The sequence below is a fragment of the Sceloporus undulatus genome, chromosome 2, assembly GCF_019175285.1.
Source record: "Sceloporus undulatus isolate JIND9_A2432 ecotype Alabama chromosome 2, SceUnd_v1.1, whole genome shotgun sequence".
Lineage (NCBI taxonomy): Eukaryota > Metazoa > Chordata > Lepidosauria > Squamata > Phrynosomatidae > Sceloporus > Sceloporus undulatus.
The window spans coordinates 103,417,248-103,440,231 of record NC_056523.1 but is presented as its reverse complement, the minus strand read 5'-3'; the positions used below and the strand labels follow the sequence as shown (position 1 = coordinate 103,440,231).

General features: G+C 42.1%; 1 protein-coding gene across 2 annotated transcripts in view; it reads right to left on the bottom strand.

The window, feature by feature from the left end:
- The window catches only part of HSPA4 (heat shock protein family A (Hsp70) member 4), a 34,526-nt gene extending 12,481 nt beyond the window's left edge, over positions 1–22,045 (bottom strand). Inside the window, exons 1-7 of one of the 2 annotated variants that reach the window (XM_042448950.1) lie at positions 21,532–22,045; positions 8,088–8,145; positions 6,003–6,143; positions 5,439–5,561; positions 3,351–3,450; positions 2,486–2,619; positions 35–279 (exon numbers count right to left, since the gene is read on the bottom strand). In XM_042448950.1, coding sequence (XP_042304884.1) covers positions 35–279; positions 2,486–2,619; positions 3,351–3,450; positions 5,439–5,561; positions 6,003–6,143; positions 8,088–8,145; positions 21,532–21,638 — 908 coding nt within the window. In that variant the 5' untranslated portion in view covers positions 21,639–22,045. The remainder of the gene's footprint in view (positions 1–34; positions 280–2,485; positions 2,620–3,350; positions 3,451–5,438; positions 5,562–6,002; positions 6,144–8,087; positions 8,146–21,531) is intronic. The other variant, XM_042448952.1, reaches the window with a different exon arrangement.
- Between the last annotated feature and the right edge of the window lie 939 nt (positions 22,046–22,984).

The window sequence follows — 22,984 nt, the reverse complement described above, 5'->3', positions numbered from 1 at the left end:
GAAATTAAACAATGAAAAAAATCAGTGAAAATACCTGTTCATAGTCCCAGAGACATCAATATCATTCATGAAACATTCTATGTTCATTGGCAAATCAGAGGCATTTGCACTCATCAGCTTCTTCAGTTTCTCACATTCCTGAGACAATCTCAACAGTGCACGAATTTTGGACTTTATGTCTAGTTTGTATTTCTTCCCAAACTCTTCACAAAAATAATTTACTAGGACTTCATCAAATTTCCTGCCACCAAGTACTGTATCAAATGCTGTTGCAAGAACCTTTGCAAAGAAAAGTAATAAAACACCTTTTAACCAGAGCTTTTCATAGCATTCTATGCCACTAATAATCTGTTTAACTCAAACTAAAGGTATTTAATCCAAACTATCAGAACTTTGTGCATAGCAAAGGTACACATTTCAGTAAACAATAACAATCAGTAATATGGTATAATAAAATAAAATGGCTATCTGAAGAATGCAAACAACATGCTGCTATGTATGATCATGGAAGAGAAGGACTGACAAAAAATTTAACTTAGAGCAGAAATCTTCAGGCGTCCAAAGGCATTCACCAGTCACTTTGCCCCATCTGAAGGGAAATGGAGCAACTTTGAAGGAGCTAGTTTTGTTCTTCCCTCACCTTCTTCAGTATGGAAAACAAGAAGTACAAACTGTATTTAGCCAGCAGTTTGAGAGCAAGTGCTTCCCCATTTAGTGGATGAGGTGGAAGCAAAGCCAACACCTTGAGCAAAGAACTAGCTGCAAAACCTCTAGCTGGAGCTTTAGACAGAGTGGTAGCACCCTGAAAATCATGGGCAATCGTCTCACCAACTGATGTAATTTTGAAAATGGGGCCCACCATCTAAAGCCAGTTTCATATACGATGAACATATCTACAGTTACCATTCACATTGGTAGTTTCTAGCCATCTTTTCAAAAGATCTGGCAAATTTGTGTCCCTTCACTGAAATAAGTGATGGAAATTGTACATCCCATAAACCAATGTTTCAATCAGTGTGGGTTCCTGCTGATAACCTTCTATATTTGATCTACTGTATTACTAAGTTGTGCTTTCAATGGTATGTAATAGTTGCCTACACTTGTCTACTTCAGTATGCAAAGGATCCTTACAACTTTTTCAATGCAAGTGTATTTGGCATTTGAGTATAACACCACAACATAAGAGTGAGACATTACTTATTCTGTCAGTCATTCATGGTTCAAATACTAGCCAAATATTGTATTTTAGTTTCATAACACTGCCTTTTTAAAAAGCCGTGTTCTATGACAGCCTATGCAACACTACTGAAGATAAGCAGAGCTATACACCCTGATACATATAATAAATACAACAATAGTCTTGGATTGGCTTCATCTATGGCAGTAAGTGATCTATAGCAGAGATGGGCAAAGCATAGCCCCCTCAACTTTTTTTTGGCAGTCCTGATCCTGTCCTTAATGCTTTTGAATCATGTCTGACTTATGACCCTAAGGTGAACCTATCCTGGGGTTTTCATGGCAAGATTTGTTCTGATGGGACTTGCCTTTTTCTGAGTCTGGAAGAATAGCAGATCTCCACAGATGAGTGGGGATTCAAATCCCCGGTCTACAGAGTCATAATCCAACACTCAAATCACTACACCACACTGGCTCTTGCACTGCCTCTGGACTTTAGAAACTGTCTCTCTTGCAAACTGCAGTGTCTTTTTGCCCCTTCCATACTGTTTAACATTTTAAAATGCCAGTTTTTCAAAATATGAAGTGTTACAGCCATTCTGTTTTGTTTTGTTTTTTCATTTTTTGACAGTCAATGCAGCCATCTAGAGTTCTATGAATAGGAAATTGTCCCCAAGATGGAACAATGTTGGCCACATCTACAGAAAAATTGGCAAATATTTTGCATAGGTTTCCTGCAAGTAGAGACATACTCAAAAGAGAGAAGATCAATATAAGTTGTGTTTCCATTATCTGGAATTCTGAAATACTCCAGAAACTAAAACTTTTTTCATGGGTGGTTGAGATAGTGATATCTTTGCTTTCTGATAGTTCCATGTAGACAAACTTTGTTTCATGTATAAAATTATTTTAAAAATATTGTGCATATGAAACATAAATGAAAATATTATGCAAATATTCTAAAATCCAAAATCCAGAACAGTTCTGGTTCCAAGTATTTCAGACAAGAGAGACTTAACGTCTAGCTATCCAACTTGCCCTATATCTGTTTAGTTGCCCACTTCTTTGTTTTCTCAATGGACATACCCCTGAAAGCTTTCAGCTCTACCTCTGAGAGCTGTATTTCTAAAAAACGAAGATGGAAAAGTCAAAGACCTGTTATAATTTATCACCACAATCATCTTTATAAACTTTTCCCTTGAAGACTAGTTACAAATTAAAATGATTACAAAAAACATACAAAAAGTCAACATGAAAGCATTATTTAATTAAACTATTATTTAAAATAAAAACGTAGCATAATACTTGCCTTCAATTTTCCCTTGTTGAATGCACATACTGAAACTTGATAAGCTGAATGCCCTATGTCAACAAACACCACATTTCGTGGTTTTTCCTCCAATGTGGGTAGATCTTGTTTATAGATCCCATATGCCAGAGCAACTAAAGAGAAAGTTTGGACAACTGTAAGTAAAACTGTATTTCTTATTTGGCTAAGCATACAACTTATAAAAAGGTTTCTTTGCTATGTAATTACAGCTATTTAACAGAAATGCACATGCTCACCTATATTAGAAATGCAAGTCATTAAACACTAACTGTTACAATAACCTTATTAGGTGCTTTCTCATGTAAAGGAATAACGTAACACCAATTTTTAAAACTTTAATAATTATAATTTTAAAAAATCTTAATAATTCATATCAGACTGAAAGTGACACTATCTGCTTTGCACAATTCAAATTAAATTTCCCCTTTGCTCAGATCCTGATGGTAAAGATACCTATGAAGGGACATGTTTTATAAGACTGTATATTTGAGCCATCCATATAACTAGTTCAGCCAAGCATAGCCATTATGCATTGTCTCTCTTGACCTGACTGTACTGACAGTCCCCTGACACCCCAATTTTTCTAGTGAGATAAAATATGGGGGGGGGGGGGGGGTTGAATTTTTTAGGGATTTTCTTCAAAATTGAGCTTCACTGTTATGTTAAGTAATTAGGTAATGCATATTCATGCATAAGCCAGAGGAAAGTCAAAAAATTTGTTTTAAAATTGTATCCAGACACATCTTTATATCCTAACAGCTGACAAATCACATAAGAATCTGAACGATGTAAGGTTTATGGAAAGAAATGCCACATCTTCCATTTTCTGCACGTAGCTAGGTACCTGCAGTAGTTTCATTAATTAACCGTAAGCAGTTGAGTCCAGCAATCTGTGTAGCATCCATCACAGATCTCCGCTCTGCATCTGTATAGAAACAAGGAACCTAAAGACAGACAAAATAGTATTTTGAATTTTACTCCAATTTTAGAGTATTCTTCAGCAAGTCAGAATAGGAAAAGCTAGTTAAATGCAAGTTATCTTATTGAAATGACTTCTGAATACTGTATTAACAATTTGAAACTTAAGGACTAATATACTTGTTCATTGCAAGAAGATGCAAACATTGTAATTATATGCCCGTCTATAAGTTGAAAATTTTAAGCCCAGAAATGTGCTCCAAAATCTTAGGTAGACATATATACGGGTCAATACGGTAATACTGCTCCATGAGCCTTGGGAAAGCTGTGGAGAAGGGAGGGAGTAGAGAGAGAGGACAGAAATCAGTGGCCAGTGCCCCCTTTTTTGCAACCCATCAGCCTTGAGGAAGGTTGTGGGAAAAGAAGGGAAACTGGAGGTTTGTGTCCACATTTTGCATGTCCAGGATGTGACCCTTGGGAGAGGATCAGAGAGGGAGAAGGAGAGAGCGAAGTGTTTTCCCCCCTCTGTTTAGATCCTTTGTTACATGCCCCTGAGTTTGATCCTTGACTTATCCATGGGTCATATCAAAATCCATTATTTTGCCCCCAAAACTTGCCCTTGACTTATACACGTGGTTGACTTACACACGAGTATAAACTGTAGAGTTCCATTTCTAAAACAGTAACTACTGAAATTGGAATTCTAAAAAAGAGGCCCAATTATTTGGGCTGGATTTGATATTTGTTATGATATTTGATATATTTGATGTTTTTAATTTGTTGCCTGCTTATTTTATCTAATTCCATCTTGTATTATTATCTATCGTTTTATATGTATTTTGTAGAATGTACACCATTAGCAAGTTTCATTTTTATCGATTTTATTGTTTGTATGTACAGCGCTGTGTAAATCTCTATATAAAGTACAATAACAATAATAATAATGGACTTGGCAAGCCAGAAAAGGTTGGCACCTACCCTATAATATGCCTCTGAAACAGAACTGCCCCTGATCCCCAATTCACATACAAGCTTGGAATAGGGGTAGAGACTGGAAGCCTCCAGTCCCAATCAGCTTTGAGCTGGAAAAGCTAAGCCATTTTGCTTTCATTCTGGTCACCTAGCTCTCAGAAAGTTAAAGAGCCAATTTGCAGAAGACAGCAGATGTCACCCTTGCAGCTGAGGGACAGGTGGCACAAGCAGGATTTTACTCTGCTGGCTGAGTATCCTGAGGGCCTGGCAAGCACAAAACCAACCCAACATGCCTCCACCTGGCAGGAGTATTGGTCGTGGATGCAGAGCTTTCTTTCTCTCCTCCTTCCCAAGTGCTCTGAGCACTTGGGAAATGAGAGAATAAGAACAAATCCCAGCCTCTCTTCAATTTCAGTGCCGGAGAGGTGGTAAACGCGTCTGTTTTTCTCACCCAGATACATCTATCACTCCTTCTCTCCCCCCACTATTAGAAAGAAGCTTGGAAGTCAGCATGCTTGGTAGAGATTGGCTGAGCTCTCCTCTCCTTAAGTGAAACATGGAATCTCAAATCCTAAGTAATCCAGTGCAGCACGACTATGTTCTCATGACTAACTTTCAGTGTACACAAATACAATATACCCTCTTTCCTCCACTCCCTTCTCTTGTGTGTTTTATCTTTTTTTGGACTATAAGCCTGATGGCACTGCCTGTCTCTCTCTCCTTTTTTAATTTTGATGCGAGACACTCTGGGAGACAATTGTGTGAAACACATGCTAAAAATACATCTGGTAATAATGTTTGTAGTTCCTTTAGCATCCCCAAGAGCTCTAGTATATATTTAACTGTCCCCACAGACCAGTAGTAACCCTTTAATTCCTATCTTTCCTTTTCCTACTACTACACTACTGTGCAGCTTTACTGCAGCCATTCTGTCCAGCATAAGTGGCACTGTCACATATTACCAATGATTCATTAATCAAAAGCAGCCACACCCTCATAAGCCAAACAGAACTTTATACATACATTACAAGTGTTTACTTACAGACACAACACAATCAACCATAGGCTTTTTAAGTGCATTCTCTGCTGTTTCTTTTAGTTTAGTGAGGAGCATTCCTGTCATCTGTTCTATGGTAAAACTTCGTTCTTCTTCCATATACATTACCTTAGCAAAAACGCAGAACAAAACATACATTTTAAAGCTGTAATCTTCCACAAAGCCCAAAACAGTCTTTTACCAATGCTAAAAATCAAGGGTATATAGAAGTCTCTTTCCATTTCATAAATTAGTATCAGAACAGCAACCTTAAAAGGACATATACATTTGCATTTGAGAGATACAAATCTATTACACATACTTTTTGCTTCAAAAAAACAGAAAGAAAGGGAAAGGAAAGAAAGATCTCATGCAAATCTGGGGCAGAATCAAAGAAAACCTTCTGTTCAGGTTGAAACCTGAAAGGCTGCATTAAAATTAAGTAAACCACATTCCTTATTATTTCACTAGTTTCCCTCTACTCCATCTTTGTCAAACTGTCTAAACTGAACTGCATTTTACAGGCAAGCACCAGCATATGTATATTTGTTCCCCTACAGACACACTCACCTTGATGCCAACTGAATGTGATGGTAGCTGGACAAGTTCATAAGCAAGTTTTGCTTTTTCATCTTGAACAAAGGGATCTGAAAACGCACGACCGTGAAATCTTTTAAAACCTTGCACTGCATTCTTCGCATTTGAAATTACCTAAAAGAGAAGAGAATTCACTGTCATGCAGCAAGAAAATATGTGTCCTAATATGACGCAGAACAGATTTTAATTATTCTGCCTGATTCACACATTTGGTGATTTTGTTCTTTCATGTTCTGCATGGTAAATGTACTTTTAATGTTCAAGTACATACACAATACAGTAAGCTTCAAAGTCACATGGATGTAGCATATAAAAGACATTACTTGTAAAATATGTTATCCTGTACCGTAACCTTTAACCTAACAACTGACTCTTCAGGAACTTTACACAACCTTCTAACAATTACATCAGAATGGATTTAGCTTACCTGCACAAACTCTTTATTGCAAAACAGAACAAGAGCACAGGATTGACCATCATACTCACAGCTCTAGCTGAAAGAACACTTACACCACTCTCTACGGCACAATCCTTTATAAGACAGCCATTATAAGCACTAGCTGTCAAAGGAAACTTCAAAGTCTCACAATAGCCCTGGTCCCTAGGATTAGTACAATTGTGCACTAGCAAAAAATAGCAGTGGCACCTAATATTCCTCCATAGCATGCACTACAGTAACTATAGTCAAAGACACTTGCAAGTCAGAGCAAGATCTCAGGTTACAAAGATAAACATTATAGGCAAGTGAGTCAAAGACACACCCTAGAAAACTTTAACTAGAGGTTCTGGACACGTTATTTCTGTTTGCATGGACCCTGGCCTTCAAAAACGAAAAATTTTATTAATAAACCACTATCCTAATGAGGAATCAATTTACTCTTATTAAACTTGTGTCATAAATTTTATACTTTAAAAATTAAAAGAAATTTCTCTTTGTTCAAACCAAACATCTAACTGAATGGATTTAACAGCTTGATGGGCGAAGAATATGACACTCTAATTCATTTACCAGTAAGTGCAATACCCTTGTATCAGTGCTCTCAAATTATGAAATAAAAGGCAGAGTTGGTAGCACTTGGTATCCACAAACTCCATCCTTACTCTCTCTAATTTTAAGAGAAATTGAACCCTCTGTAGTTTTCTGAAACAGGAGCTTAAAGCACTGTCATATAAGATTACGTGGAGTACAGGAGTTCAGCAATATCTTTCTTTAATTCAAATGCTATCTTGTAATGAGGAGTAAATACTAAATAAATAACATTGGCCGGATACAGATGGCACTTTGTGGCATGGCAGCAGCAATTCTAGGGTAGAGACCAACCGCATGGTCCCTAACCCTAGAACGTCAGGGCAACGGCTTCATGGCGGCCTCCCGTCCACATGGGGGCTGCCATGATGACGATGTGGCGCAGCGTCCTTGCAGCCGCGCAGAAAAGAGCTGCATTTTGCAGCTCCTTCCTAGAGTGGATCATTCCAGCAGCAACCACACAACCACGGGAACAATCCTGAAGAGAAAGGGGCCGGCACTTTCTCCTCTTTGGGGCCGGGGTGTCTGGGGGCATGAAGCCCCAAGGACACCCCTTTTCCAGGCTGCTTCTCCATGGCTCGAAAAAACACCAGATTGGGGCCGCATTTTGCTGCTTCTCCATGGCTCGAAAAAACACTGGATTGAGGCCGCAGGGCTGCTGGTGAGGCTGCCCTGGCCCCAATTCAGCATGAAAGGGGGCAGCTCCAGGCCGCCCCTTTGGGGCTCGTTTGCACAGCCCCATTGTTACTTAAATATGAATACTAGTATTTATACTATAATAATTAAGGCAGGCTAAAAGTATATGACCCATCCATCTTTTATCAGTTCATCAGTGCACAGGATTTTTTTCCTCATTTGAATTCAACAATATATTTCAATTCACTCATCCATTTTGAACACTTTGATAGGACAAAGATATATAATCACAAACAGAATTTGGGATAACTCTAAAAATGAATCAAGTCTGTGCCTAACATATTTTAGCAATATTGTGATTACAGAAACCATTCTTGAGTACACACAATACTTACTTGACTTTTAGCTGCTGCTCCAATTGAACGATTCTTAGGTCCAAAGGCTATGCATGACCTAGAATGAGAAGAAAATATGCAGTTCAAGATACAGGTTGAAATACATCTGTTTATCCAAATATAAGAATAAAGCAATGAATAAACTTAAGTTACGTGAACCTTAATAATAAAGTTCTAATCAAATGAATTTATAAGAAGTCATCATATTGGTAATCTGAAATTGCCCTCAATAAATAACTGCCCTTATCAAATTTGCAGATGACACTAAATTAGGAGGGGTTGTTAATACCCCCAAGGATAGGATAGGAATTCAAAATGACCTTATTAGATTAGAAAGCTGGGACAAAACGAACAAAAATGAATTTCAACAGGGAGAAATGGAAGATATAGGCTGGATAATACCTGGTTCGACAATAGTATATGCGAAAGGGATCTAGGAGTCCCAGTGGATGATAGGCTGAACGTGAGTTAACAATATGATGCAGCAGCTAAAAAGGCCAATGCAATTCTAGGCTGCATTAATAGAAGTATACATTTGTCCCTCCATACTTGCAGCTTTGCCTTTGTGGATTTGATTATTCAGAGATATTATTAATATGTTCTCTCTAGGAATATCTATGTCCTCCACACAACTCTATGGTCAATGTCTGGCAGATGTTGACTGCAGAATTTCATTGGAGGACCTAGAGATTGCTAGAGATGTGTTATCTCAGGTGAGAACATAGTGTTTTTGTTATCTGCGGTTTTTCCACATTCATGGAGATCCTGTGCCCCTAACCCCAGCAAATGTGGAGGAACAAGCATAATGTCTAGAGTAAGAGAAGTAATAGTGCCACTTTATCCTGCTTTGGTCAGGCCTCACCTGGAATATTGTGTCCAGTTCTGGACACAATTCAAAAAGCATGTGTACAAGCTGGAGAATGTCCAGCAAAGTGACCAAAATGGTGATGTCTTATGAAAAGCAGCTTAGGGAGTTGGTTATGTTTAGCCTGCAAAAAGAAGGTTACGGGGTCACATGACAGTTATGTTTAAATTGTATTTTCTTTAAAAAAACTGCAAGCCTCTTTGAGTTCCAGCTTTGGGGGAAAACATGGGATATAAATTGTGTGTATTCCTGCATGGTGAGTGTGAACTGGATTGTCCTTGTGGTCTCTTTCAACTCTGTGATTCTATGGCCTGTTACAGACTGCCAAAATAAAGCTGCTTCGGGTCTCTTTGGAGGTATGCTATTTAAATGATGCATGGGTCCTAAGAGTCCGGAGGTCACGCCAAAGCCACACTCCATTCCTAAGCACTGGAGTGTAGCTTTGGTGCAGCTTCCGGATTCTTAGGGTGCATGCATCATTTAAACAGCATACCTCCAAAGAGACTCGAAGCAGCTTTATTTTGGCAGTCTGTAACAGGCCTATGATTCTAAAATATTTGCTTCTGCAGAAGACTGTGTTGCACTGCATTGTGTTGATCAATCTTACAACTGAAAATGAAAAGACTATAGGTAAGATCAATCGAAGTAACCCTCCTAAGTTTTTCTTATACCAATACTTCTTGTTTTAACTTTTGTATGTACTGTTCATTGTTAATAAAATATAAGTATTCATTACCTCAGTGATTTGGATCCTAAATTGTTTTCTGTGCAGTGGTAGGAAATTTTATAAAAACCTTGTTAAAAGTCCTCCAACTTCCCAAAGCAGATTTTGATAGCATGTGGGAGGCTGCATTACGTTTTTTGGACCTGGTTTTTTGCTCTGGGCAAGATGACAGTGATCTGGGTGTGGAGGAATTCTCTATAGTTCCATTGTCATGGACTGATAACTACTTGGTAGGGTTTATACTCACTAGGACACAGTGAGTATGGGATGGAAGGTGGGGGGGGGTTAAGATTTCACCTGTTTCCTGTTGTCTTGGCAGGTGATTCTGTTGAAGCCCTGGCTGGTCTCTATAATAGGAAAATGACCAGGGTGGTTGACTCAATTACCCTGAAGCATTCCCTCCCGTGAAGTGGAGCCAAACAAGCCCTCTGGTTCACTAGGGAGCTGGTGGTGATGGAACAAGTGGGATGGAGACTAGAGCAAGCCGCCCTGATCTTTTGGAAGGGCGGGATATAAATATAAATAAATTTCATTTCAATGGCAGAAGACTCAGAAGTATGGGCTAGAGCCCACTGGAAGGTCTCTGCCATAGTGATTGCGGCAACGAAGAAATTATACTTCTCTGCCACCATTGCATCTGCAGAGTGTTGTCCAGCAGAGCTGTCTTGAGTGATCAGGGGCCTTTTACACTCTCATCCACAAGAAGGAAATAAAGACAGCTCACGGTAAAGAATTTGCAAGACACTTTGTAGACAAAATCATTCGGATACACTCTGACTTGGCTGCTGTAGTTGACACAGATCCAGTGGATGTAAGCTTGGTACTTACATGTCCTGTATTATTGAATACATTTCAGTTTGTGCAGCTTGAGGATGTGGACATGATCCTTGCCTTTCCTGGCTCCTGAAAGCAGCTAGAGGGAAACTGGCCGAGTGGCTAAGGGGAGTGGTGAAAGCGTCACTGCAGTAAGAGAGGTTCCCATCCTGCCTAAAAGAGGCTGTGGTGAGGCCGTTATTGAAAAAGTCCTCCCTGGATCCCACCATTCTGGATACCTATTGGCCTATCTTTAACATTCCATTCTTGGGCAAGATTCTGGAGCAAGGGGTGAGCTCCCAGCTCAAAGGATTTCTGGATGAAATGGATTGTCTATATCCATTTTAGTCTGGTTTCAGGCCTGGATATGGGGCAGAGACAGCTTTGGTCGCCCTGGTGGATAACCTATGCAGGCAACTGGACAGGAGGAGTGTGTATCTGTTGATCTTGCTAGACCTCTCAGCACCTTTTGATACCATTGATCATGGTATCCTTCTCTCTGAGATGGGACTTAGGGGCACTTCTATGCTGTCTTTCTTGGAGGGACAAACTCAGAAGGTGCTGTTGTGGGGCTCTTGTGTGACTTCCTGGCTGTTGGCCTTTGAGGTCTCTCAGGTTTCTGTCCTGTCCCCCATATTATTTAACATCTATATGAAACTGCTGGGGAAGGTCATCTGGAGTTTTGCAGCGTGGTGTCACCTGTATGTGGGTGATACCCAACTTCATCTCTCCTTTCCATTTGATTCCAAGGAAGTTGTCTCTGTACTGAACCTGTGTCTCCTGTGCCCATTGGATGTAGGTAAAGAAACTGAAATTCAATCCAGACAAGACAGAGGTGCTCCTGGTCAGGCATAAGGCAGATCAGGGAATACTTAATAATAATAATAATAATAATAAGCTTACTTGCTAATTAGCTTACTTGCTGTTCACCGCTATGATCTTTGGAATAGCGGTATATAAATAAAACAAATTATTATTATTATTATTATTATTATTAGGGACTTTGTCTGTGCTGGATGGGGTTACATTCCCCCTGAAATCTCAGGTTTGCAGCTTGGATGTTCTCCTGCATTCAACTCTGAGCCTGGAAGCCCAGGTTTCATCAGTGGCAAGAAGTGCATTTTCACAGTTAAAATCTGTGCGCCAGCTGCGTCCATTTAATGAAAAGTCAGATCTGGCTATGGTGATACGTGCCTTGATTACTGTATATACTTGACTATAAGTTGACTTCATGGATAAGTCGAGGGCAGGTTTTGGGGACAAAAAAATAGATTTTGATATGACCCATGGATAGGTCAAGCGTAAAATTTAGGAGCATGTAATGAAGGCTGTAAAGGACAAAGCAAAGGAAAACAATGCCAACAAATTTACAAAATTCCAGCAGGCATAATTACTTATGCTCATACTGAAGGCTGGATGGATGAGAGTAGAAGGGCGTCAGTGCTTCCAGGGCAGATTAAACTCTACCTTTTCACCAGGGGATGGTTTTTTAAAGTACAATAACTACACTGACCCATGGATAAGTCACCTCAGTTTTTTTGGATCAATTTTTTAACCTAAATTTCTAGACTTATACATGAGTATATACAGTATATCCCATTTGGACTACTGTAATGCACTCTACCTGGAGCTGCATTTGGAAACTGTTCAGAAACTTCGGTGGGTCCAGAATGTTGCAGCCAGAATGCTGACAGGGATCATTTATAGGGAGCCTATAACTCCTTTGAAACAGCTTCACTGGCTGCTGGCGCATTTTCAGGCACAATTCAAAGTGCTGGTTGTGACCTATAAAGCCCTACACAACTTACTGATTCAGATTACCTGAAGAACTATATCTTCCCATATGAACCTGCCAGAACACTAATATCTTTAGGGGAAGGCTTTCTCTCTGTCCCACCACCATCACAAGCTTGCTTGGTGAGGACATGAGAGAGAGAGTCTTCTTAGTGGCTGCTCCTATGCTCTATCCTTCCACAGGAGGCTGGGTTGACCTCCACCCCACTCTCCTTTTGTCAGCAGGAAAATATGTTTTTATTCAAGCAGGCTTTTAATATATAATCATATCAGAGAGCCTTTTATATGGGGGTGCTTTAGTTATATTTTTAACTTTTGTATATTTCAATGTAATTTTATATTGTTTAAGATGATTTTGACAGTTTTAAATGTTATTGTAATTTTTAAAAATATGTTTTTATCTGTGAGTCACCTTGGGCTCCTTCTGGGAGAAAGGCGGTATACTGTACAAATAAAATTATCTGAGCTCCAAGAAAGGAAAGAGAACTCCCCAGAACATGCCAATCAAGCAAATCCAAAGCAGACTCTGAAAGCTTGGCTAAATGGGGTGGGTGGGTTTCTGTGAAAAAGATGAAGGAGATCTAGGTTAAGCTTGTTCAGTACCCTGGATGCAGCATGCCAAGATGAAAAGGAGATCTAGGTTGAACTGGTTCTCTACACAGAGTTCCCTATCTATATCTTTGGTTTCTAATCTGTACTAATGCTAATATTGGCTCACTGATTAGTAGGGACAGAAAAACCATGTCACACTTAAAGACCATGGATTGGATGAATAACTGTTTCTTCTAGGCAAACAGTACACCAACCTTGTACATAAGCCACAAAATTCACCAGCATGCAATTTTTTTATTTCTTCTTATGAAGGCAGCAGCCTGCACTCCCACGCTGGCTGTAAGAAGTTACGTTACAACCTGCCCATTCAAGCTCTTTCCCCCCTTTCTTTTGACCATCTTCTACCGAGAACGTTGGCAAAGGAAGGATAGAGAAATCAGTACCTCCTTTGCCAGCCGGTTGAACCTTTATGTTGGCTGCAGAGAAAGTACTCTTGCCACTTGGGGCCATCAATACAACTGAGTGGCAGCAAAGAAGCAGCAGGGCATCCTCATTCATCAGGCAACCGACCCATAAACTTGCCTGGAATCTCTTGTGGCCTTGAGCTTGTATTTGTATTGCTGAACACAAGCCTGTAGGATTCTCAAGGCACCCTTGTATGACATAGTGCTGTATTCATAACAGGTCTTTACTCCAGTTTTGTAGGCCAACTAGTCCAATTTTGTATGCAAAGGCCAACATCCGGTTAGTTACCTACATTGTTATAAGCCATTTTTTCAACCTTAGAATTGTTTCCTATTCACATTTATTATTGTGGTACCATTGTCGTGACAGTAAATGTCTCACGAACCCACCTTAAAAACCAGTCAGTTGCACAGAGAGATAAAACTGTGCAGTGCTGGCAAACAGGATGATAAAAGATGACACATCCAACTCCCTCCCTACCAGCCAGCAGTGATGCACCAACAAGTTGCAACAGGACACCACGGGAATCCCTGCTTCTGGTCAGAACACCACCACTCGCTTTCAGGAGGGGGCTGGAAGCATCATCCTTCAGGGTTCTGCTTCTCAGCACCACAGAATTCCATCCCTCAACAACATAGCCGCAGAGTCATGGTTTGTTGGCCAAACAATCTAGAAGAGAAGTTTAGGTACATGCTATCCTGGTCAACATACTAACAAATGGTATGAGCCAAACCTGAGCAGTACTGACATAGAGTCCTGTGCCTAGGCCTACCTCCAGCCGGTGGCTATACAATCCCTTTATGCTGGCCTAAACCCACCAATTAAGAAATGAGTCATGTCCTAATAAATTTAGTGGAAGCTCTATTTTTAGTAAATATGGTTAGGATCATGCTGAAAAACTGAAGGTTAAATCCAACTGAAATGAACTGGCCTTGTTAGTCAACACTTATGTACATCCCATTGATTTCAATGGGACTATTTCATTTGTAACTATTTAGCCTTGAAATGTTGGGAATATCTACTTGCTAAAATGTCTTACTGAAAGGAGAAACCTATTTTTGGTAAACAGACATAAGTTAAGCCACAAATTTAAAATAAGGATCACTACAAGAACACAAAACACTGTGAGGGGATTTGTACATTTATTTTGATTTTTGTCACTGCCAAGCTACTGGAAAAATGTGCAACATAATTTGAGATGTATTGGTTGAATAGAATGCATATACTTCTTTGTCAGAGCTAGTAAAGATAGTGCTGACGATTCTCTGCCGTAACCCTGACAGATTTACTAGTATATGGTACAGCCTTAATCCCAGAGTGTGCTGTACTACCCATTTAGACAATGGAGAATATGATGTTGACACAGTGGAACAAACCCCTGATTACTTGAACAGTGTGTTGAGAGGGTTACAATACATCACAAAAGCAACCCAGATTTAAAAACTGCACCAAAGCAGTCAGAAAGCAGTACTGACAGAAGAGATGGAGAAAGGGATGAATGGAGTTGTTTGTGAGATATAACATTATGGGATGTAATATCACTGTTAAGTGTAAAGCAGATACCAACAAATTTCTTCTTTCTCTACAGATGTGAGATGATGGAATCCTCTCCACTATGTACCAGAAGTATAAAGCCAGATAGCCAGATAGAAAGAGAAGCAAAGATACAACTCCATTTGGTAAATAAACATAACGGCCAGAATCTTGTATTAGTCTGATACTGCATACGTAACTAAGTACGTTCTCCACCCCCCAAACCTGTAGGAAATGTTTAACTATGTTCTGATCATTGCAGAATGGTTGTCCTTCTCCCCATAAAGCTGATGCCCAGGGAAGTAGGTTCAGGGTGAGTTATAATCATAGCAATAGTGTTAAAATTGTGACTAAGTAGTGATTGTGAACATCAAACAGCTTGCTAAATTTAGTTATCTAATTTTTTCAGATTCACAATCACTACACCTAGTCTCAATTTTGACACTATTGCCATGTTAATAACTCATCCCCAAATCTATTTTACTGGGCACCAGCAGCATGGGGAGAAGGAGGCCCATTCTGCCAACAGACCAAGGGTCACGCCAGGAAAAATTACTTCGGTCCGGTACTGTATAGACTAGCAGCTTGTGCTGACCTGGGGCCAATTTTAGGGCTCGGGAGAGTGGAATGTCCGCATGCTCCCCAGCCCTGCCGTGCTGTCCGGATGCCATCTTGGTGCACGCATGTTCAGATGGCACGCGCAATGATGACGTGCCTCGTGCACCACATCCAAACGGCATGGCACACAAGGGATGTCACTGTGCCGCACTAGGAGCTAATGGTGCCTCTGTAGCAGCGCACAAAGGAGCCACATTTCACGGCACCTTTTTTGGAGTGGATCGTTGCCGCGCCATGCAGTTGCCGCGGGAACGATGCAGGGGAGAAAAGAGGCGCCCACTGGCCACCCCTTTCTCCTCATCTGTACAGTCCCTTAGTTAGGTATACTAAGTAGCTGATACAGGATTCTGTCAACCTTCTGGTGAAGAAGCACTTCCAAGTGGAACAGAAGAGGTCTGTATGATATGGAAGGAAATTTTTTTTGTTTGTTTTCAGACTAATGATGTGCCACAAATAACATAGGTACGTATGTTCAAGACAACAAAAGTCTTAGAGATAATAGCTCTATGGAAACCTATAAAAGGATACAGCTCATTTGGGACACACCCAATTCTTCATAGAATTGCAGCATTTGAAGGAATCTTATGGGTCATCAAATTCAAACCTCTGCCAATGGAGAAAATGCACACCTAAAAGCATCCTTGACAAATGGCCATCCAGCCTCTGCTTAAAAATCTGTAGTGAAGGAATGTCCACCAATTTTTGTGACAATCTGTTGTACTTTTAAATAGCTGTTACCATCAGGCGATTCTTACTAATCTTTAAATGAGATTTCATTTTCTGTCATTTGAATCTGTTGGTTTGGTTCCTTGTCTTCTAGAACAGTAGAAAACAATGCCGCCCCCATCTCCCATGTGACAGACTTTCAGTAGTTTAAGATAGCTATCACATCACCTTTCTGTTGTCTTTCCTCCAGACTAAACATACTCAACTCCCTCAGCAATTTTTCACAGGGCTCAGGTTCTATATTCTTCATTATCTTTGCCTCCTTTCTCTGGACAAGTTACAGCCTGCCCATATCTTTCTTAAACTGTGCTGCCCAGAACTGGACAAAGTACTCCAGTTGAGACCTGGCCAGACAGCAGAATAGAACAGACCACAAAAGCAATTCTCAAATTCAAATTGTGTCAAAACTGATGGAGAGCAGTATTCATGGAGAAAACAGGGAGCAGGATGAAAAAATAATAATAGTATTATAACTTCCCTTGATCTGGACACTATACTTCTGCTGACGCAACCTAGAACTGTAATAACGTTTTGTTTTGTTTTTTGGCCACTGCTGTCTTACACTGTTACATCATGTTTAGCTTGTAGCCTACTATGACCCCTAGACAATTTCTGTACCTATTGCTGGCAAATCAAATGCCATTCATTCTATTTTAGCACATCTTGACTTTTTTCCTGCCTAAACACATACTTCTGCTTAAATCTGTTTTGGTCAAGGTTTCCAATCTCTCAAGGTCATCTTCAATCTTATTTTTGTCTTCTGGGTATTAGCTATGCATTGGATAGATGTCATTTGCACTCCATTAAAGTCATTTAAAAAGATGTTGACAACATCAGGCCAAGGACGGAGCCCTACTTGTCAGTTCTTTCTAGTATGGTGGAGAACCAGGTATGGTTTCTCAACCAGCTACATAGCCACTAACAGTAATGTCATCTGAGAAGAAGTGCAAAGAAGAGAACTGGGTGTGGGGGGCGAGGGTCTTCCTTGGGTTAGTAAGTACTAGACTGACTAGCAACTTGCACGTGTGCTACACTGCTGAGTGTTTTACCTTGGAAACTATTGGAGGAGTGCCTTTCGTACATTTCGTACAACTAAATAACTATGATGTAAGTGGAGATTTAAGGGCATGAACATCCTAAAGACACCAGATCCTATCTGAGCCTGGAAGTTAAGCAGGGTCAGCCCTGGTTAGTATTTGGATGGAAGATTCCCAATGAATATCAGGTGCTATCGGCTATATTTTAGAGGAAGGAGCTGGCAAACCACCTCTGGGTATTCTTTGCTTAAGTAAACCCTATGGAATTCATGGGGTTGCCAAGAATCAACAGGCGACTTTTGTCTCAAAATAATTGTATTCGATGCCACTGACGAATAAACCTTGTTGAAATAGTGCACAACTTTGTTTTAATACTAATGCAGTGCTTCTCAAGGTATCTTATGTGGTGGACCAGCAATCCTTCCCCTAATGTACCAGAGATCAGTTCCACATTTGTGACATATTATTGTCACACTTTCAATAAACCAGCCTTATCCATGGTTCATCAGTCTGGATAGTACCATTCTAGATTACCAATTTTATAAGAGTTGCATTTCAATTGTATTAATTTTTACAAGAATCGTTTTTTTTAAATTAAAATTTCTTTAGGTGTTTATGGAGTCCAGTGTCTGTGACAGTTAGTACTTCTAGTCAGTTTGCATTGTAAAGAGAAAGGTCCGCAACTACTCATGAGAAAAAACAAACTTTTTCAGCGTTGATAAGATGACAAACATTTCTGCACTTGTAACCAACACTATCATGCTATCATTTGGTTGGTAACAGCACATGAAAACATGTAGCTATCACTACTACTACTATTTAATGTCAGCCACAATAAATGGATGCATAAACATCATGAGCATCTTCCATGGTTATAATAGTTGCCAACAATCCCTGCTGCATAGTAAAATAGGCCAAACTTTACACAAAATAGACATAAATCATGTATCAGATATGGAAACAGTACAAAAACCACTGAGAGTGCTTCAATCACCTTAAGAACCTTAAAGTGGCTATTCAGACAAACTGCAACATAACATCATCAAACAATTCATCAAGAAAGTCAACTCTTTATTTTCTGTGGTTTGAATGGGGGATATCATATAAACATATACAGTGCACCCGTGTTATACGCAGGCGCACATTACACGGACTTGAGCATATGCACTCAAGCCGCGGGGAGGCGCGTCCCATTCAAATGAATGGGGTGTGTGCCCATGGCAACCCGCGTGCTCCTGTGCCGCTGCACACGAGCCCCATTCATTTTCCAGCATACGTGGAATTAGCCTTACGCAGGGGGTCCGGAACGGATCCCCGCATAAGGCAAGGGCCCACTGTATTAACCAGCTTACCAATGCAACAATGCCTGTTATCGTCCAACATTTTGTGAGTGACAATTGTTAAGTATCACTACAAGCATTTCTGTATCCCCATTCCCTCTGACCTCACTGTTTACAATCGTCCACCCACTCAAGTTTGCCCATGTACAGGTGTATCTCAATTATCAGAGTAGATGTATTTCTGGGCATTATTTCTGTAACAGAAAATTTGGTACCAGAGGCAGAAATAAGATAGAAAAAATGGGGACACTATAAAAAAGAGCAGTGCAACATGTTTCAGTAACCTTTTTTATCCAAAACTAACAATATGCACATGTGAAATGAAGCAACAGGGTCCGGTCATTAGTAAACATTTTTTAAATCTAGAGATCACTTAAAAGCTTCTTCCCAAATGCACCCTATGTTTTCCCCCCTTTTCGTATATTTTTGTTTCGGTGGACATACTTCTAAATCTGTATTTTTTTTAACATGCTGGGGGATCTGATGTGGCAGGTTTTTCTGCTTTCTCTTTTCATCTCCTTTTTTGCTGTTCAAGCATGCTCAGTAAGGGATTCTGCAGGCCGCAGCTGTTTACTTTACCTGTTGCAGGCAGGCATACATAGCTACTGTACAGCAAGATCAGCTAGAGCAGAATCTCATCCTTTCCTGTCTTAAGCATTATTGTGTGGTTTACTGCAGACACCCTGCTGCAATCCAATGTTAAAGTCTATGTTTCTCCCAATGCCAATGCTGTAAAAAAAATCCAACAACAGAGGACACTGTTGCATACTGGTACAGTGTGACACAGTGGTTTGAATGTCGGACTGCGACTCTGGAGGCCAGGGTTTGATTCCCGGCTTGGCCATGAAACCCTACTTGGTGACTCTGGGCAAGTCAGATACTCTCAGCCTCAGAGGAAGGCAATGATAACCTTCCTCTGAATAAATCTTGTAAGTTGGAAATGGCTTGAAGGAACACAACAACAACAACACCACAGAACAAGAAGGAAAAGGGGAGGCCGTGTGGATTTACAAAGACTTTGCAAAAAGGGGCATCTTTGGCTGCATCTGCATTGCAGAAATATGCTATGTGACACCACATTAACAGCTGTGCCTCAATCCTATGGAATTCTGGGAGCTGTAGTTCTGTGAGACATTTACCCTTCTGTCAGAGACCTCTGGTGCAACAATGAACTACAATTCCCAGAATTCCACAGCATTCAGCCATGCCAATTAAAATGGTGTCAAACTGGATTATATCTGCAGTGTGGGTGCAGTCACAGTCAGAAGATTTGTTAGCGGAAGTATGTCTGTATATTAAAGTAGCCGATATAAACTTGCCAAATTAAGATAAGGCTTCCTGCATAGGACAAAGTGGTCACTGTGTAGGAAAGTTGGTTGTTATGTGTCCCCAAATCATGTTTAACGTATGGCAACCTTAAGGCAAACCTATGGCGGGGTTTTCTTGGCATGTTTCTTCAGAGGGAGTCTGCCATTACCTCCCTCTGAGGCTGAGAGAGTGCGACTTGCCCAAAGTCACCCAGTGGTTGATATTTAAGGAATGGCAGGGCTTGCTTATTGCCCAAGCTGACACAGCTACCCTTTCTGCAGGGTGACCAAGGGTTATAACCAAGAAAGGAGGACAGGGCACCATACCACTCTTGGAAACACAGGGCATTACAAAAGAAAAGCTTAAAAGCTCTTAAAGATAGAGTAGCATCTGTATTCCAGTCACAGACCAGCACAGTTCTCTAATGTAAATATAAAAGCAGTCAGGAAGCTGAAATGGAGGGCGTTTTCTGGAAGGGGTGTGAGTGGTTACATCCCCCAAACAACAAATGCCTTTGCACCACTCTCTCTTCATCTAACTGGAGGCCTTCCTTGGAGGCCTTTAGGCAGAGGCCGGGCGGCCATCTGTCACAAGGGGTGATTGACTGAGAGTTCCTGCATGGCAGAAGGAGGGGGCTGGACTGGCTGGCCCTTGTCTCTCTCCTCCGACTCTATGATTCTGACTCCTCCGCATTCCTCCCGGATCGCAGAGCAGGCGCTTCTGCCTCCAATCGCCCCTCCCTCCCTCCCTCCCTCCCTCGCTCGGCCCCAAGGCGCCTGCCTTCCCTGGGATCCGTTCACCATCTTTTTTCTTGGTGGGTTTTTCGCCCGTGTGTCAGGCGAGGAAAGGAGGGCCTGCTTCCTTCCCTTTGGCGCAGTGGATGCTTCTTGGCGGAGTGAACTCGCTCGCCCTCAGCGCTGCTTCAAAGGGGAGAAGCTCCCTCTCTCTCTCTCACACACACACACATCTATGCACCCTCGGCCCCCTTTTCATCCCCTGGCGCAGTGGGTTCGGCCCTCCTCCCAAGGACCCGGCCAAGGAAAGCCCAGGGAGGCCGCCAGGAGTCCGGAAGGGCTTGAAGGCTCAGGCTCCCATCCTTCCGGAGAAGTCCTCGGGGGCAGTTAGCTGCCACACTCTGCGAACCGCTCCGAGGCTGCTTAGCGGCAGAGGAACGGCGCTGCCATTGCTACTGAAGGCGCCGCCGCAAGTCTGGAGGGAAGGGGCCCGTCTTCCTAGCTGCGTCTCTGCGTGCCCCAAGAGCAGCGGAGGAAGGAGGAGTAACAACAGCAATAATAATACCTACTACTACTACTATTATCACTAGGGCGTCTTTCTCGCCTCTCCTCCAGGCGGGGCACGGAACTTAGATATAATAGTAATAAATATTATTATGACGTCTTCCTTTGTGTGTCTGTGTGTGTGTGTGTATATATATATATATATGAGATATAATAATAACTGTGATGATGATGATGATGATGACGATGTCGCCCTCCCTCCCTGCCTCTCCTGCAGGCGGGGCGCAGAATACAATACAAACACCTTACTATTATTGCTGCTGTTGTGCTGATTCCGCCGCCGCCCGGCTCTGCCCAGCCTCTCCCCCTCAGGGCTCCCCATTGTTCCTCCCTCGCCTCCCCTCCTTCCTTCCCTCCCTCCCTCCACTCACGGGGTGCTGCGGTCGCTGTACTCGTTGGCGATGGTCTCGATGCCCCCCGCCCGGGCCACCGCCACATAGCAGCTCTGGAAGCCCAGGTCGATGCCCACCACCGACATCCTGGCAGAGAGGCGGCCTCCTCCGTCGAAGCCGGGCCTGAGGGAGACGAAGCGAGGGGAGGCCTGAAGGGGGAATGGAGCTGGGGAGGAGGCCTATACAGGGCCGGCCGGCGGCCTGGCAAAGAGGGGCACGGGAAGGAGAAAGAGCAGAGAAGCCCTCCTTCTCCGCCGCCGCCGCGTCGTTGAGTGGCAGCGAGCGACCGCCTCGGCTCTGTTTAAATGGGCAGCGGCGCGCGACTCGGGTCGCCTCCTCGCGAGACGGAAGGCGCGTGCGCGTGTGTCTGTGAAGGAAGGGAGGCGGGAGGAAGGAACAGGGAGGAAGTAAGGGAGAGAGAGGGAGGGTGAAGAAGCAGCGGAGATCTCGAAAGATCCTGTCCCGTCAAGAAGAAAGGAAGCTGGGGAGGGGAGAAAGATCTCGCGAGATTGCAGGGGAGAGAGAGAAGGCTGACTTCAAATGCAGCCACTGCGCATGCTCGGTCGGGTGGGTGATATGATTGACAGGTGGAGGGTTAGAAGGTATCACTCTACACATATATGCCGGCAGGGGGCGGGGCGCAGAGAGAGAGAGAGAGAGAGAGAAAGGGGGGCGCAGGCGCAGACGTGCGCGCCTACCTAACCTTTCTCTCTTCTCCACCTAAGGCCCGCCCTCTGCCGGCATATGTATATAGAGAGCGACACATTCCAACCCTCCACCTGTCAATCATCTCATTTTCTCTCCCCCCCCAGCCGAGCATGCGCACTGGTGCTTTTAAAGTCAGCCCTGTCTCGGGATCGACACCCCTTCCATCCATGGCATGCTTTTCACTCACTGTGTGCGGCTGTAGTTCCTGAGAGGGCTGACTTCAAAAGCAACCAGTGTGCATGCTCGGCGGGGGGGGGGGATGAGATGATTGACAGGCAGAGGATTGTTGGAACATGCTGCTAAAGCGCTGAGCTCCTCCTCCCCACGAAAGTGAGGGATGTTTTCCTCAGCAGCAGCGCCTGAGGAGAGTGGGCGCCTTCTCCCCTGATTACACTATTCTCACGATTTATGGCTTTTATTACTAATAACAAATGTCCACAGCTACATCAACTACATTATATATGTTGACACATGTCAGCTTGCTTCTGAAATAATAGGCGTTCATCTTCTTTGTCTATTAACCATTTATACACTGTAGAAATAATGCAGTTTGACACCACTCCTAACCGCCATGCCTCCATCCTACAGAGTCCTGGGATTTGTAGCTTCGTGAGGCACCTGACTCGAAAGCAGCTAACAACGAGGCAGAGAAGGCTAAAGGACTTGTAAAACTACAAATACAAGCATCCGCATCATCCATCATATATATTTACACTATATGGCG